At 40.5% G+C, this 14,649-nt stretch overlaps 1 protein-coding gene across 2 annotated transcripts in view; it reads right to left on the minus strand.

The window, feature by feature from the left end:
- The window catches only part of DOK5 (docking protein 5), a 153,705-nt gene that overhangs the window by 73,726 nt on the left and 65,330 nt on the right, over positions 1 to 14,649 (minus strand). For both annotated transcript variants that reach the window (XM_044262795.1, XM_044262796.1), the window contains exon 2: positions 11,296 to 11,403. In XM_044262795.1, coding sequence (XP_044118730.1) covers positions 11,296 to 11,403 — 108 coding nt within the window. The remainder of the gene's footprint in view (positions 1 to 11,295; positions 11,404 to 14,649) is intronic.

The following is a 14,649-nucleotide window of genomic DNA, read 5'->3' on the forward strand; positions in this document are numbered from 1 at the left end:
AGCCAATCTCAAAAGGTAATATACTGCATGATTCTTGAAAAGAAAAAAAATACAAAAAACATGGTAGTGCCTGCTGGGGTAGGGACCTGGGAGATGTAATTACAAAAGGAAGCACGGGGGATACTTCTGCTGATGGAATCCTTCTCTCTCTTAACTAAGCCCACAGGTGAGAAAACTGCACAGAAATAAACACACGCACACACATGAGTATGGGTAAACCCAGGCAAATCTGAACGAAATGAGTGGATCGTATCAATGTCAGGATCCTAGCTGGGATATTGTAGTACAGATTTGCAGAATGTTCCCACTGGGGAACACCAGATAAAGGATACACATTTTCTCTGTGTTATTTCTTACCACTGCATATAAATCTACAATTATCTCAAAATAAAATGTCACACTGAAAAATGTAAACAAATGATTTTCAAATGTGTTCCCCGGAATATCTCTATCAGCCTCTGGGAACACGAGGACCAGTGGGGGAGGAATGAATGTGGGCATCTCTCCTCCCCACTCCAACCTCCACTCCTGCTTCCGGGAGAACAGCTCTTCTACGCACTTAAATGCTGGGCTAGCGAAACAAAGTACTTGAAGGGCAGGGAGGCAGTGTGCCCTGGGTGTTAAGAATGTGGGCTTTGGAGCCAGAATGCCTAGACTCCAGATCTCAGTCTGCCACTGCCCAACTGTATAATCCTGAGCATGTGCCTTGACTTCACTCATCCTGAACTTCCTCATCTGTAAAATGGGAACGATAAGACTCTCTGCTTCATAAAACTGCTGTTGTATTGAACTCACATATCTGAAGAATTTTGTTCAGTGCCTACTGGGACAAAGTGAGGCCTTAATAAAAATCAGCTATTATAATCATCAAAGGAAAACCTCTAGATAAAATGGTATTGTCCAAAAGCACACGCATTTATTTAAAGACGTTATTTATGATTTATTCCAAAGGGCTTACAGAGTATAAAGTGCCCACCTTACATTATTTAAAAAAAAATCTTCACATAACCTTGGGAGGCTAGTCTTATTATCTTTTTTCCACGTTGCATATTAGGAACTTAAGACATAATTTAAGCGTAATGGACAGCCTTTCTGTCCCCAAACCCATGGCGTACTGTATTCTCCCTCCTACCACAAATTCAACCAACATTTAATGAATGCTTATTATATTCCCTATGTTGATAAAGATGCTGAGGACACAGAGCTGAACACACAAGACAGGATCTTGTCTGTGTGTTCCTGGGGCGTACTGTTAACTAGCAGCAAACAAGTATAGAAATAAATGAATGACATACTTTCAACAGTGTTAAGTGTTATGAATTTAATAAGAAATGTGATTCAGACTTGCACGAAGGGTTCAAATAAGGCCTTTTTGAGGCAATGATGTTTAAGTTAATACCTAAAGTAAGAGGGTTCCTGGGTCACTCAGTGGTTGAGCGTCTGCCTTCAGCTGAGGTCATGATCCCAGGGTCCTGTACTGGGCTTCCTGCTCAGTGGGGAGACTCCTTCTCGCTCTCCTCTCCCTGCCGCTCCCCCAGCTTGTGCTCCCCCCCCTCCGTCAAATAAATAAGTGAAATCTTAAAAAAAAGTAAAATAAAATAAGAGAAGAAACCATGGGAAAGTCTTTGTAGACCAAAGGAACAGCCGATGCAAATGTCCTGAGGCGGAACAAAAGTCCAGCGAGGTGATGAGTGTCGTGAGGAAGTCTGAGATGTGTGCTGGAACAGAATCACTCAAGGCCTTTGTTTGTGGTAATGGCAATGGGTTTAATTATGATTCTAAGGGTGTTGGGAAACCTCAAAAAAAAAAAAAATTCCTTTGGAGGCATCACTTTGAAACCAGCTTGTTTTACAACTCACAGATGATACAGGACCCAATGCCCAGGACAGACATCATGCTGAGTATAACAATTTGGATTGACAGCACCTTCAGTCCTGAATCACGCATGGTTGTACTACCTGATAGACTTATTCCTTCTCTCTGATTTGGTTCTCTTTGCCTTCCTCTACTCTTGTAGGGGCCATATACGGAATAAGCCTATCTTTGACAGTTTTAATGGGTGTTTGGACTAAAATAATATCTCATGACGAATGTGTGTGGCTCTGATGAAAATGCTATTGTAGCTGAAGTGTTGCGAAGTTCCTCATCATAATGCATATATACGTGTGTGCATATATATGTGTGTATGTGTATGTATATACACACACATAAGCCCAATATAAATATCTGAAAGAAAGTAAGATGCTATATTCATCACAAAGTATGACAGTATTTTGCAGTTTATGCATGCTAAAACAGTCAACCTACTAAGTACACTGTCTCATGCAGACTCCTGCAAGATGATCACATTCTCCTTCTACTATTATCCAAGAGGAAACTTAAAGACTAAAAAAAAAAAAAAAATTGAGGTGGGAGAGCCTACAAGTCAGTGCAACCCAGAGAGACACTTGATTTTGGTCTATGCTGTATTTTACAAATACACTTACATGTTAGAAGTTCTCACCAAAAAAAAATCTGCATTTCCATTTCCTCTTGAAAGAGTGGACTGGGTGGCAACCGTGGGCTCCCCTTTCTACAAGGCAGCAATAACCTGGAGTTGGATAATATGAAAGCGAAGAAAACCCAGCAAGTTGGAGCAGAGACAAGCAAAGGGTAGAGGCAATGGTACCTTCATTGTATGAGGTTGTGTGTCAAGAAGTTCTTCCCAGCATTAATGGGGAAAGGCACAGACGTTTAAGTATATTACTGAATGTTGCACATATAGTCGAAACTTCTTTAAAATAATGTAATCACCACCCTTCGTAAGGAAAAGGAAAGAGCTGGCGAGGGACTGAATACATGAGCCACATCACTGACTTCCTAACGTGGGGAATCTGTTCGTAATGTAGGAGGTTGACAAAATAAGAGAGAGATAAACATATCATTTAGAGTTACAGAAACAACTACTGAGAAAATGAAAGCAAGTTACGAAGGTGCTGATTAGGTCTGGGGAGGCGTATGAGCTTCCTAGGGCTGCCGTAACAAAGCATCACAAACTGGGGGTCCTGAACATCAGCAATGTCTTCTCTCTGCAGGCCTAAGCCCAAAATCAAGGCGTCAGTGGGGGTGGTTCCTACTGAAGGCTCTGAGTGAGACTCTGTCCCAGGCTTCTCCCCTAGCTTCTGGCCAAGGCCCACAGTCCCCGGCATCCCCTGGTTTGCGGCTGTATCCTTCCAATCTCTGCCCCCATCTTCCCCAGTGTGTCTGCGTCTTTTCTTACCAGAATACCAAACCCAGTAACCTCATCCTAAACTGATGATGTCTACAAAGACCCTATTTCGAAATAAGGCCATATCCACAGGAATTACATACATAATTCAGCCCACAATCGGAGGGGAGAGATGAAGTAAACAAGATTTAATTTTTATCCTAAGGCCTTCAGTATCATTTGATTTTTTTAATCCTGTGTGTTATTTTATATAGATTTTTAAAAATTTAAATATCTGTATAACTGTGACAGGGCTGTCTTTATTATTAGACAGTCTTCTCTGTAGGGCAAAATCGTGCAGTCATTTCCAACAACGGAGACTTTGCTCTTTTTATGTTCCAAGAACCAAAGGGTCTCCTAACATTTCCACTATATGGTACTAGTATAAGTAGGTCAGAGATCATTTCCCAGGTACCCTCAGTGTCCCTGGGATCAAAAGCAGTCACTGTGCGAGACACTGTGGTGGGCCCCAAGGACACATAAAGCTGAATAAAGCACAGTTCCCACCTTCAAGGAAATCACACTCAACAGAGAGGATCACAGCAGGTCTTCTTGCTGGTAACAGAGTTCCCTACCCAGAGTGCACTGGGCAATAAGGAAAATGTGTTTTATTGTCTCTACCAGTGAGGGTAAACTCTATCAGCTCTTCGCTGCACATGAGAGAAAATCCAAGATTATGAAGTCCAAATACAACAGGAGTTACTCCTGTCACATGAGAGAAACAGATAGTCTAGGGCTCACCTGGTGTTCTGTGGTACTACAGACTGAGTATCTGTGTCCCCACAAAATTCATATGCTGAAACCCAATGGCCAATGTGACGGTATTAGAAGTGATTCCATCATGAAGGTGGACTGCTCATGAATGGAATCATTGCCTTATAGAAGAGAATCCGGAGAGCTCCCTCATGCCTTCCACCACATATGGACACACCAAGAAGTGAGCAATCTGAAACGCAGGCGAGGGCCTTCACCAGAATCAGACCATGCCAGCACCCTGATCTTGGACTACAACCGCCAGAACCACGAGACCTGACTGCCTGTTGTATGAGTCGCTGGTCTATGATATTTTGTTACTGTAGCCTGAACCAGATGAGGACACAGGGTGTCAGGCAGCACAGACCAGCCTTCAACATCTTCCTTTACACTTTTATGGGACATGTCCCGGTGCTCTGCCATCCTCGACCCATGGTCTTTTCCATACTGTGGGCTAAGATGGCTAATGTCCATTTCCTAACCAAAAGGAAAGAAAAAGAAATGAAGGAAATATCACCTTCCCTGATTACACGTGGGCCAGGATTTAGTCATTTGGTCATACCTCACTACATAGGGGTCTTTTCCTTGGGTAGCCTTGTGTCCAGCTAAAAATCAGCTGCCCATCACCAAGGAAGAAAGGGTATGATTAAGGGATCAGCACCGACCAGACAGAATCTGCCACCAGCATGAAAACATATCCAGGCAGAAGACAGGCTACCTTGGGGTAGGTCAGGAAGAGTCACGGGGACACAAAGACATAGTAGAGACTCTGAAGGATCGATTAATGTCTGCCACATGGACCAGGGAATGAAGGGTATCATTTGTGAGCAAGCGTGGTGATGGACTGGACAGGAGAGGGAGTAAGGAAGAGAGTGAATCTAGGTGAATCTGGTGCCTTACACTGAGGCACGGAACTAGAGAAAGGGACCAAGCTCAGGTAGGAAAGGTAGTTCATTCAACTTTTAACATATTTCAGGAGACTCTGGCACAATGGTGCAGACTTTTACATCCTTGGGTACTTAAAACAGGAAAATGTAGTTTGGATACCATAGTTAACCCCTTCTATCCACTCTACATTTACCTAAGAAATGAGAGTATGGAAGCATTTACCATCTGGGGAAAGCTTCCAAGTAACAACCTACAATTTAATCTGTGGGGATGTGAAGAGGCATGCCCTCACTGGCCCAAGTGAAGGCAGTTTCCAGAATAGGGTCTGGTAGGTAGTTTCTTGCACAAAGAGGGAATGACTCCAAAGCTGTTGTGTGAATATTGAAAAAAGATGCTTTGATATATGGTAATATTTTGAAAAGATCTATTACAGACAGCTCCATCACAAGAGTGAAAGTTTTAGAAGAGAGGGAGGCCGAGTAAACAAGAACGAGTCATTAGTACAGAAAACATTAACCCTAACCCAGACAAACAGACACAAGTGATAAGCTGGTGGAAATTTCAGAGAAATAATTTTTAAGATGTTAGCTTACTGTGAAGAACCTGGAACCCTACTTTTGCAGAAACCAAGAACAAGGTCTGACGATGGGTTGGGGAGCTAGAAAGTGACCTGCTCACTTAGGAAGGACAGAATGACAGAATACATTACTCTGACAAAAATAATTACAGTGATTACTCTTCACAGTGAGAGGGTCTCTCATTTTTCTGATACATTCACAAGCGTGTACTCATTTGATACATAAGTTAACGCTGTGATTTCGGTAGAGTAGGAATGACCATCCCCAGATGCTCACTGTTGAAATGACAACAGGCCGAGTGGACAGATAATAAACAAGGTGACATACATATCCACAACTGTGTTCCTCAGAATTTTGAATGTCTTTGTTCCATGGAACACACGATATTAAAAAAGGGAGCTCCATGGCCCCGTTACTGTGGAAATGTTGACTCAAAGTTACTCAGGTGTCCATATTATAGGCTTTCTTAGAGCCTCTGATAAGCTATGGTGGATTATGACTCTCAAGAATGGATGGAAATGTTGCAGTCCCCAAACTTCTTTGACCACAGAACCCTTATCCTTCTGGAACCCTCCTCTTTCGCAGTCTCTGGCATACATTTTGGGAAACACTCTATTAGACAATCAGTTAGAACTGTCCTTCTGGCCCAAAGTGAACTGAATCCTGCAAGCTTAGCCATGTGTGATGATGGAGAAGCCATGAGGGGACTTGTCTTGGAGGTGTTAAATTAATTAAACAAGGAGACCATTAGACTGATGTGGCTCTCATGCCCTGAGAGACTATGGAAGAAAACCAAATCCTGAGCCTATAAATGCCTCAAGGTTATGATGTCCAAATGCTAAGGACAACCAACCAATCACAGACAACCAGGCTTTAAGCTACAGCCAATCAATAACTGCCTTATTTTGCTTCCTCCTTTTCACTATAAAACTCCTTCCCCCACTCCTTTAGATAGGGGATCCTACCATGTCCAGTTTGGTGCTGCACAATTTGAATCAATTTTTGCTCAAGAAAACTCTTAAAATGTTTAATATGCCTCAGCTTATATTATAACAGAGATCACCCTTACACACAAGTGAAGCAACCTGTCATATGTGTCTGGTGGCAAAGCCAGGATTAGAAAGCAGGTTTCCCAAATCTGGGTCTGGCATACGTCCCACCCCACCATTTGGCTTGGTCTCAAAAACAGTAGACGGTCTTCCTTCCATGTAGATGGCCTTCCAGTTGTCACTCATCTTGAAAAAGTAAAATTATTCATAGAAACACTCAACCTTTTCTGGCTGGGGTGATCAACTTTGATTTCCTGAATGAAAACAGTGAACTTGCCTTTAACAAGAAGGTCGGAAAGCATATTTAAAGTCACTGGAGTATTAATATTGTTGCAATTACAGTTAATCAATTTCACAGCCATCTTTGACAGCTGTGGTGCTTGAGGGGAACGTCACAGAAGAGGTAAAGAAATGAAAAATGAATTGCTCTGTATGTGCATTATTTATGTATTTATTTTCCAATTTTTTTTCATGAGCTCCTCCTCAGCCACATTTTCAGTGAGGAAGGCACCAAGTTTAAAAATTCTGCAGTCAATCTCCTGTTTTATAACTTCTAATAGAAATGATACTGCAAAAAAGTATCATTTTTCTTAAAGTTTTTTTTTAAGATTTTATTTATTTGAGAGAGCGAGAGAGAGAAAGAGAGAGCACAAGCAGAGGGAGGGGCAGAGAGAAAAAGAGGGAGAAGCAGGCTCCCCGCTGAGCAAGGAGCCCTGGGACTCGATCCCAGGACGCTGAAACCATGACCTGAGCCGAAGGCAGACACTTAAACGACTGAGCCACCCAGGCATCACAGCATTTTTTTTTTCTTAATAATATCTCAAAGAATGAAATGAAAGAGGTGCTATGGTCTCATAAATGCTACAGTTTTCCTCCAGGAGGATTGTGGCTACCTATGCCACACCAGCTCTGTACGGATCAAATAGCATAATGGACAGCTCCTCATGTCTTTCAGAAATTGCTTTATTTATAGGCAAATAAATTCTGAAATCTGGTCACAGCATGCTACTTATAACCTCAGTATTTTATTATCAAGATTCATAAATTACACAGCATTTAGATAAAAAATGCATATTGCAGAGTCATTCTGGCTTTTTATATGCCCCTAAGAGATTCATACTAAATGTATCAGATCTGAGAGAGGAAGGAGGATGAATGGCTACGGGAACTCATCGAGGGTTTGGAGGCTTAATGTAGATAATTCTTCCATTCTAATGCTTTGAACTTTGGTTAATGATTATTATAGATGAAAGAGACTGTGGGTTACCACAGTCCCCAAAGATTTACATATTAAATTCCAAAACCAGCAGGTAGAAGTCTGAAGTAGGCCAAGTTTATCCTCATCTTCCCTTACCTCGGTTCACATTCAGAGGGGATCGCTACAATCCACTTTGGTTTTACTTTTGAGTCTGTCCTCTCCAAACTCCCCAACCCTGGCTTTTTCTGCCCCCATCACCATCTACCCCATATCCCTCAAACCAAGATTCCTTTACCTGGCTTCAGGTGTCTCAAGTACAGACTTCTTTGGGTAAGCTAAATAAAAATAGGACACAAAGCCATTTGCATGTACTCTATCTCATCTACTGATAACATGCGTTGCTTTTCAACCAATAGTTTAAAATATGTCTATTATGTATTAGGCAATGATCATTAAATAGTGAACCATGCCTCCCCCCCGCCACCAAACAAACACCCACAAAATCTGCTCTTGTAGACCTTATTTTATTGTGGTCGTGTAGGGAGGACAGTAAGAAACAGCCAAACAAATATACATGTAGGGATAAGTGATGAAGAGAAAAATAGAGATGGGAAGGTATGCCAAAGGAATCTATTTTAAATAAGAGATCAAGGAACAGCCTCTCTTAGAGAAGAAATTTGAGTAATGACCTGAACACCACAGGGAAATGAGCTACGTGGATATTTGTGGGGAGAGCATTCCGGAAAAGGAAAACACCACACACACAATGCTCTCAGGAAAGCAAAGAGCCCAGGGTGCCTGCAGCAGAGTAAAGCAGGATGGGAGGACTGAGAAGACCAGGTGAAACGGGGGACAAGGGCTCAAATCATGTGACCGCGTAGGCCGTTACAAGGACTTGGCTGAGGGTTTTGCATGGAGGACCATGATGTGATATGAGTGTTTTAAATACACTGTGGAGGGCCAGCCATCAGGCAGCCCAGTGGCCTGGACCACAGTGGTAGTGAAAGAGGTTGTGAGAATGTACGGAGCCTCTTCATGTTGAACACAGAGCCAAGACCACTTGCTGACGGACTGGATTTGGGGAGTTCCTATAAACTATTCCTCACTTATCTTTTTTCTCCTCGTAAATATGGAAAGGTCTGTAAACAAAGCACAGCCTATTTCTTTATTTTTATGTATTTGATATAGAGGATTGTGAGGAATCAGGGATTTCTGTGCTCTACTTGGAACGCTACCAAAATGAGAAAGGACTGATCAACATTAGCGGTCACACACAATGACTAGACAGGACAAGAGTATAATGGTGTCTTAGTCCATCGGAGCTGTTGTAATAAATTACCACAGATTGGGTGGCTTATAAACAACAGAAATTTGTTTCTCACAGTTCTGGAGCCTGGGAAGCCCAGGGCAGAGGCACTGGCAAATTCAGTGTCTGGTGAGGCCCCATTTCCTGGTTCACAGATGGCTGTGTCCTCACGTGGAGGAAGGAAGGAGGGAGTTCCCTGGGCTCTCTCCTATAAGAGCACAAACTCCAGTCATGACGACTCCACCCTCACGCCCTGACCACCTCCCAAAGGCCCCATCTCCAAATGTCATCCCACTGGGGGTTGGGTTTCAACACATGAATTTTGGGGTGACACAAACATGCCATCCTGTGGTGGCAGATGGTGAACTGTAAAGTTACAGCCTGCTGAGGTTCTCAAGAGAGAGCTGATGCGGAACCACAACTTCTGGCCACCTAGGAGATGTGGCCTTTAGATGACCTTGTTAATTATAATGAGAAGGAAATAAAGAACAATGAAGAAAACAGTCAATTAGTAGGAAATCTGGTGTCCGGGATTGGATGGACCTGAGAGGTAGAGGGAAGGAATGGAGATCAGTTAAGGAACAGAAACCTGGAGAAGGCTCTCCTTCTGTCCTAGAGATAATCCAAATACCCCTGGGGCATTCTGAGCTCCCTTATAAGGCAAGGCCTCTCAAGTAAGTATGAAGCAAGCCATTCCCATATCATTGTTCACCACCTTATTACTAGCAAAGATACTGGGTACATGTGAGATAACTGGGACATAATACACTTGGTCCAAAATGTCTGGACACCAGGAGTTTCAGGTGTTACAGAAATACTGAGACTGGCTCAAGATTATTTGCAAGGGTTCAGTGGTATGCTTTCACTGGCTTCCTGGATCACAGCTCCTATGTAATAGATTTGCAACCCAACAACTCTTGCCTGAGGACAAACACCCTTATCTGAATAGTGGAAATGCGTGGCACAGGGAAGAGAAATGATGGAGGAAATTCTAGACTCCTGAAGAAGTCTCCTTTGGTTCCTTCTCCCTTACGTTAATGGTAGGCTGGGAAGGAAGCTGACCTTGGAATATGGAACTTCACTATGAGACGGTGGGGAAAGAGTTCACATGGAAGATAGAATTCTTACCTCCCTTCCCTACTAATTTCAGAAGTCTTGCTTACTGCTTTTTTTCCCCTTATGTATGTACAGATGTGCCTATAAAGCATGGCATAGGCTTTATTTCTCTAAATTGCAAAGGAATACAGCTTGCCCTACTGCTTTTCATTATTGGATAAACAAAGGTGTCAACAACAACCCCTTAATAGGAAGTCATAAAGTCGCCACCTGTGGAGAATTTGCATAAAAAGGAAAGATTATTCGCTATCCATCACCTAGCCAAATCTCTGTGCTAAGGAATCTACTGGTTCACATAAAATGCCCCAGTCCTGACAAAAAATCTCATCAAATAAGGATCAGAATCTCAAGACTGAAAACTGAAACAATTAAAATGTTCTGTCCTAAAAGTAACATAATTCCTCCATAGACAAGAGTAGTGTTTTCCCAAAATGGAAATCACCAGCACCTTGGGGGAAAAAGAAGTTAAACCATGCATTTTTATAAATTTTCAAGGAAAGAGAAAAGACACAGGCTGCCCATTAACAAGGGCCATGAAAAACATCGCCCTGTAGAGAGAAAGACACGGTTAATTTGTAAATCCAAGTATGCCTTGTATTTTCCCTCCCAGAGGATGTATTTTAATACAGTTACTATTTTTAGTGAGGAAAGCTGACGACCATTGTTCAAACTGCAAGACTGAATGAAATTTAGTCATCAAGCTTAAAAAAAATAATGAGTGGAACTTCCTGCTCCTTCACCATTCATCCGTTTTCTAGGTTCTTTCCATCATGCTCACCCCACATTTCAAGCACTAAATGAGGATCTCATCTGTTTCAGGCACTAGACGTGCTCCATACATGGAGACTTAATCTTTACTGTGAGGGGGATTCAATGGTGGAGTTGGGTTTACCACACAAATTGAAAATTCAAAAAGAACACGGTGAATTCTACACTACACATTGGAAAAACAAAAACAAATAGTAGGAAATCAGAAGAGTAACTTTACAGTGGTCCACTATCTTAAACAATTAACAAATAGTAATTTAGAGATGTTTTGTCCTTGGACAAAGTATTATTTGTACTTCTGGTCAATGATCTAGACAAGTTTTTAGATTCAATGAACTCGGGTTACCTATTTGTGAACAGATCTCTAGAAAGCCACAACAATCAAGTTTTACCTTATGATAACACCTAAAATATGCAGCACGTTCATCAGAAAATTTCTCCAGCCTTTTTGGACCTTTGCTTGAAGCTTTCTTGAATACTAGCCAGCATCGCTGATATATCTGGGAAGAAATACAAAGACAGAGTTCAGCATCACCGAGTCAGATATTACTGGCATTTGCATATAAATGTTTTCTTTTTGAGGTTTTCACCTGTAAGTATTCATAATCCATAAGCCTGAGGCTACCTTGGGAAAATAAAATTTTAAAACCCCAAATTGTTTCCACAACAGGCATATTATGTCATTCAAGAACTGGAATCCAATCAAAATGAATATTTGAAGGCAAATTTCTTAACATTTCAATAACAGTATCAGTAGCAACATTTCAGAAAATGTCCCAGAGACAAAAAGCCCATATTTGCACAAATAATATAGGCATTCATGGTACACGCTCTTATTTCAAATGCAATTAAATATGGAAACCATGGGCCCAATATATGCTGAAGACTTCATTGTCAGCCCTAGAAAGAGACGGCCCCTACGTGTCATATGACATCCCTCATAACTGAGGTTCGATAGTTGGACCAGACACTAGACTAGCTAAAGATTGATCAACACCAACCAGATTCTCCCTCAGGACACCCCACCCAGATACTCCGATTACCGAGGCACAGGCTGATTTGAGAGGTCAACCTAGGAGGTTATAAACAGAGGTTGGCGACCATATTGAATCATGTGCCTAATACTTAGGCAGTGGAACCTGGTACAAAGAACTAGACAACTTCTCAGGCAGAAGAGACATTCTAGTCCTTTGTAATCTTTCTGTTGCTGACTTCTTCCGATTTTCTTAGAAATCCTCTGTGTCCCTTGCACCCCACCACCACCAACATCACTCTTAATTGAGTGAGGCTGAATGGAGTTCTGATCCCAGCAACCAAAGCTACCTTGATTGGAATAACCAATACAGACAAAATTAGACACTAAAATATTAATCATACCAAAGAGAAAAAAGTGCAAAGAGCTAATGAGCAAATGAAAAACAATGTTCTCCATAAGCAAAATAAAATGAGATGGTGTAACCCAAAATTTAATAAAGATGCATTAATGATCATGTTCACTGACAGCAGAGATCTGAGTGGCAGGAACTCGTACACTCTGCTCGTGATCTCTAACGGCCACTTGGCAACGAATATGAAGAGAAAAAGAATTTATCCTAAAGAAAAAGCCCAAATGCAGCCCAAAATTGACAGAGGAATTCTGAATTCAAGTGCAGACATGTGGGTAAGTATCCAATAACAATTATCTCCCTAATCCTTAAATCACCTTCTAAGTACCATGCTTATGTGGCTTTGTATAGTCGACCCATAAATAAATTTTATGCACTATAAAGCTTAAGAACCTCTGAGATACTAAGAAGAAACAAAAAGTCCACATAAAACATTTGGCCATTCAAACCATACTCAATTTAAAATGCCTTCTACAACTTTATTAGTAACTGGCAGGTGGATGAGGAACTTGTCTGCAATGCTGAACAGATTCTGTTTTTCTCTTTTCACTCAGTAAACTAAACATTCATTAATCATTTTGTTTGGGGTGGTAAAATGAACACGAACTCCACTCCACGTTGAAGTTCTGCTCTGAATACAGGGGTAAGACATATGCCTCATCCGGTTGAATGTATAATTCTATTATTATTATTTAAATAATAATAAATAGAAACTACTAAGGCCTCAATAATGAGAAAGGACCAAGTTAATGACACCACTTCTATTACACAAGTAAGTATGTGGTACAAATATATATAATACAATATAGATGTACGCATCTGTAAGATAATACAGGTAGTCATTGTATTTAAAATGTATTAGTATGAATAATATACACAATACACCTAGGAAATTATACTACACCAATAATATGTATGTTAACCTATCTATACGATACCATAGGTATATCACTTGAAATAAATTTTAGAAAGAATTTCTAATGACATGAGAGAGGTTTTTTTGTTTATTTTTGTTTTGTTTAACAAAAATTGATGCTGTAAACTAAATGAAAGAGAATTATTATTTCTTAAATATCCAGAGGTACCAGTAAAATAGTATAATTAAAATCAATTTTATTGGCTTTCATCTCACATAGTCATTGAACTTACAAGATATATAAAAGCATGGAGATGGAAACAGAAAAATAATTCAACAGAGAAAGGGTAACCTTTCAAACAAATGGCACTAGAATAATTGAATAACTGTAGGGAAAAAAATCAAATAAACAAAAAAGCATAACAAACAAACCCCTTCACCTAAACTATTCATTTTAAATTCAAAATAGACTTAAATATAAAACAAAACTTAAAGACTTTAGGGAAGAAAAAAAAAAAGACCATGTTTGGGATCATGGTCTGGACAAAGAATTCTTAGACTTCACAACAAAAGCATAATCCATAAAAGAAAAACTTGCCAAACTGTACCTTCTCAAAACTTAAACTTTTTGTTTTGTGAAAAACCCTATTAAGAGAATGAAAAGACAAGTTACAGACTGGGGAGAAATGATTGCAAACCATGAATCTGATAAAGGATTAGTATCTGGATACATAAAGAACTCCTAATACTCAACATAAAGGGTCAAACAATCCAATGACAAAATGCAAGGAAGAAAAAAACCAAACAAACAAAAAAAATGAACACACATTTCACCAAAGAGAATGCACAGATGATGAAGAAGCACAGAAAAAATGTTCAATGTTATTAGCCACCAGGTAAACGTAAATTAAAACTGCAAGGAAATATTACTACATATCTATCAGATTGGCTGAAAAAAAAATAATAATATCACCACCAAATGCTGAAAAGGATGCAGAGAAACTGGGTCTCTTATACTTTGCTAGTCAGAATGTAGAAATGGTACAGGAACTCTGAAACACAGCTGGGCAGTTTCTTTAAAAACTAAACAAGCAACATATGACCCACAGTTGCTTTCTTAGGTATCTATCCCAGAGAAATGTGAACATCACACACACACACACACACACAATCTGAACATAAACGTTCACAGCAGCTTGATCTGGATCAGCACAAAACTGGAAACACTCACATGTTCTTCAGTGGACTAAGGTGGTACATCCGTATCATGGAACACTACTTAGTCACAAAAACAACTGAACTATCAATACTGCAACAGTTTGAGTTTTCAGATAATTATGTTGAGTGGGATGGAGGGGAAAGCCAAACCTAAAAGAATACATACTATATGACCCCATTTATAGCATTCGTGAAATGACAACATTACAGAAATGGAGAACAGATCTGTGATTGTTGGGGGTTAGGGATGGGAAGCGGATATATCGACAAAAAGGGGACCAAGATGG

This window comes from Neovison vison, chromosome 8 (genome assembly GCF_020171115.1).
Source record: "Neovison vison isolate M4711 chromosome 8, ASM_NN_V1, whole genome shotgun sequence".
Taxonomy (NCBI): domain Eukaryota; kingdom Metazoa; phylum Chordata; class Mammalia; order Carnivora; family Mustelidae; genus Neogale; species Neogale vison.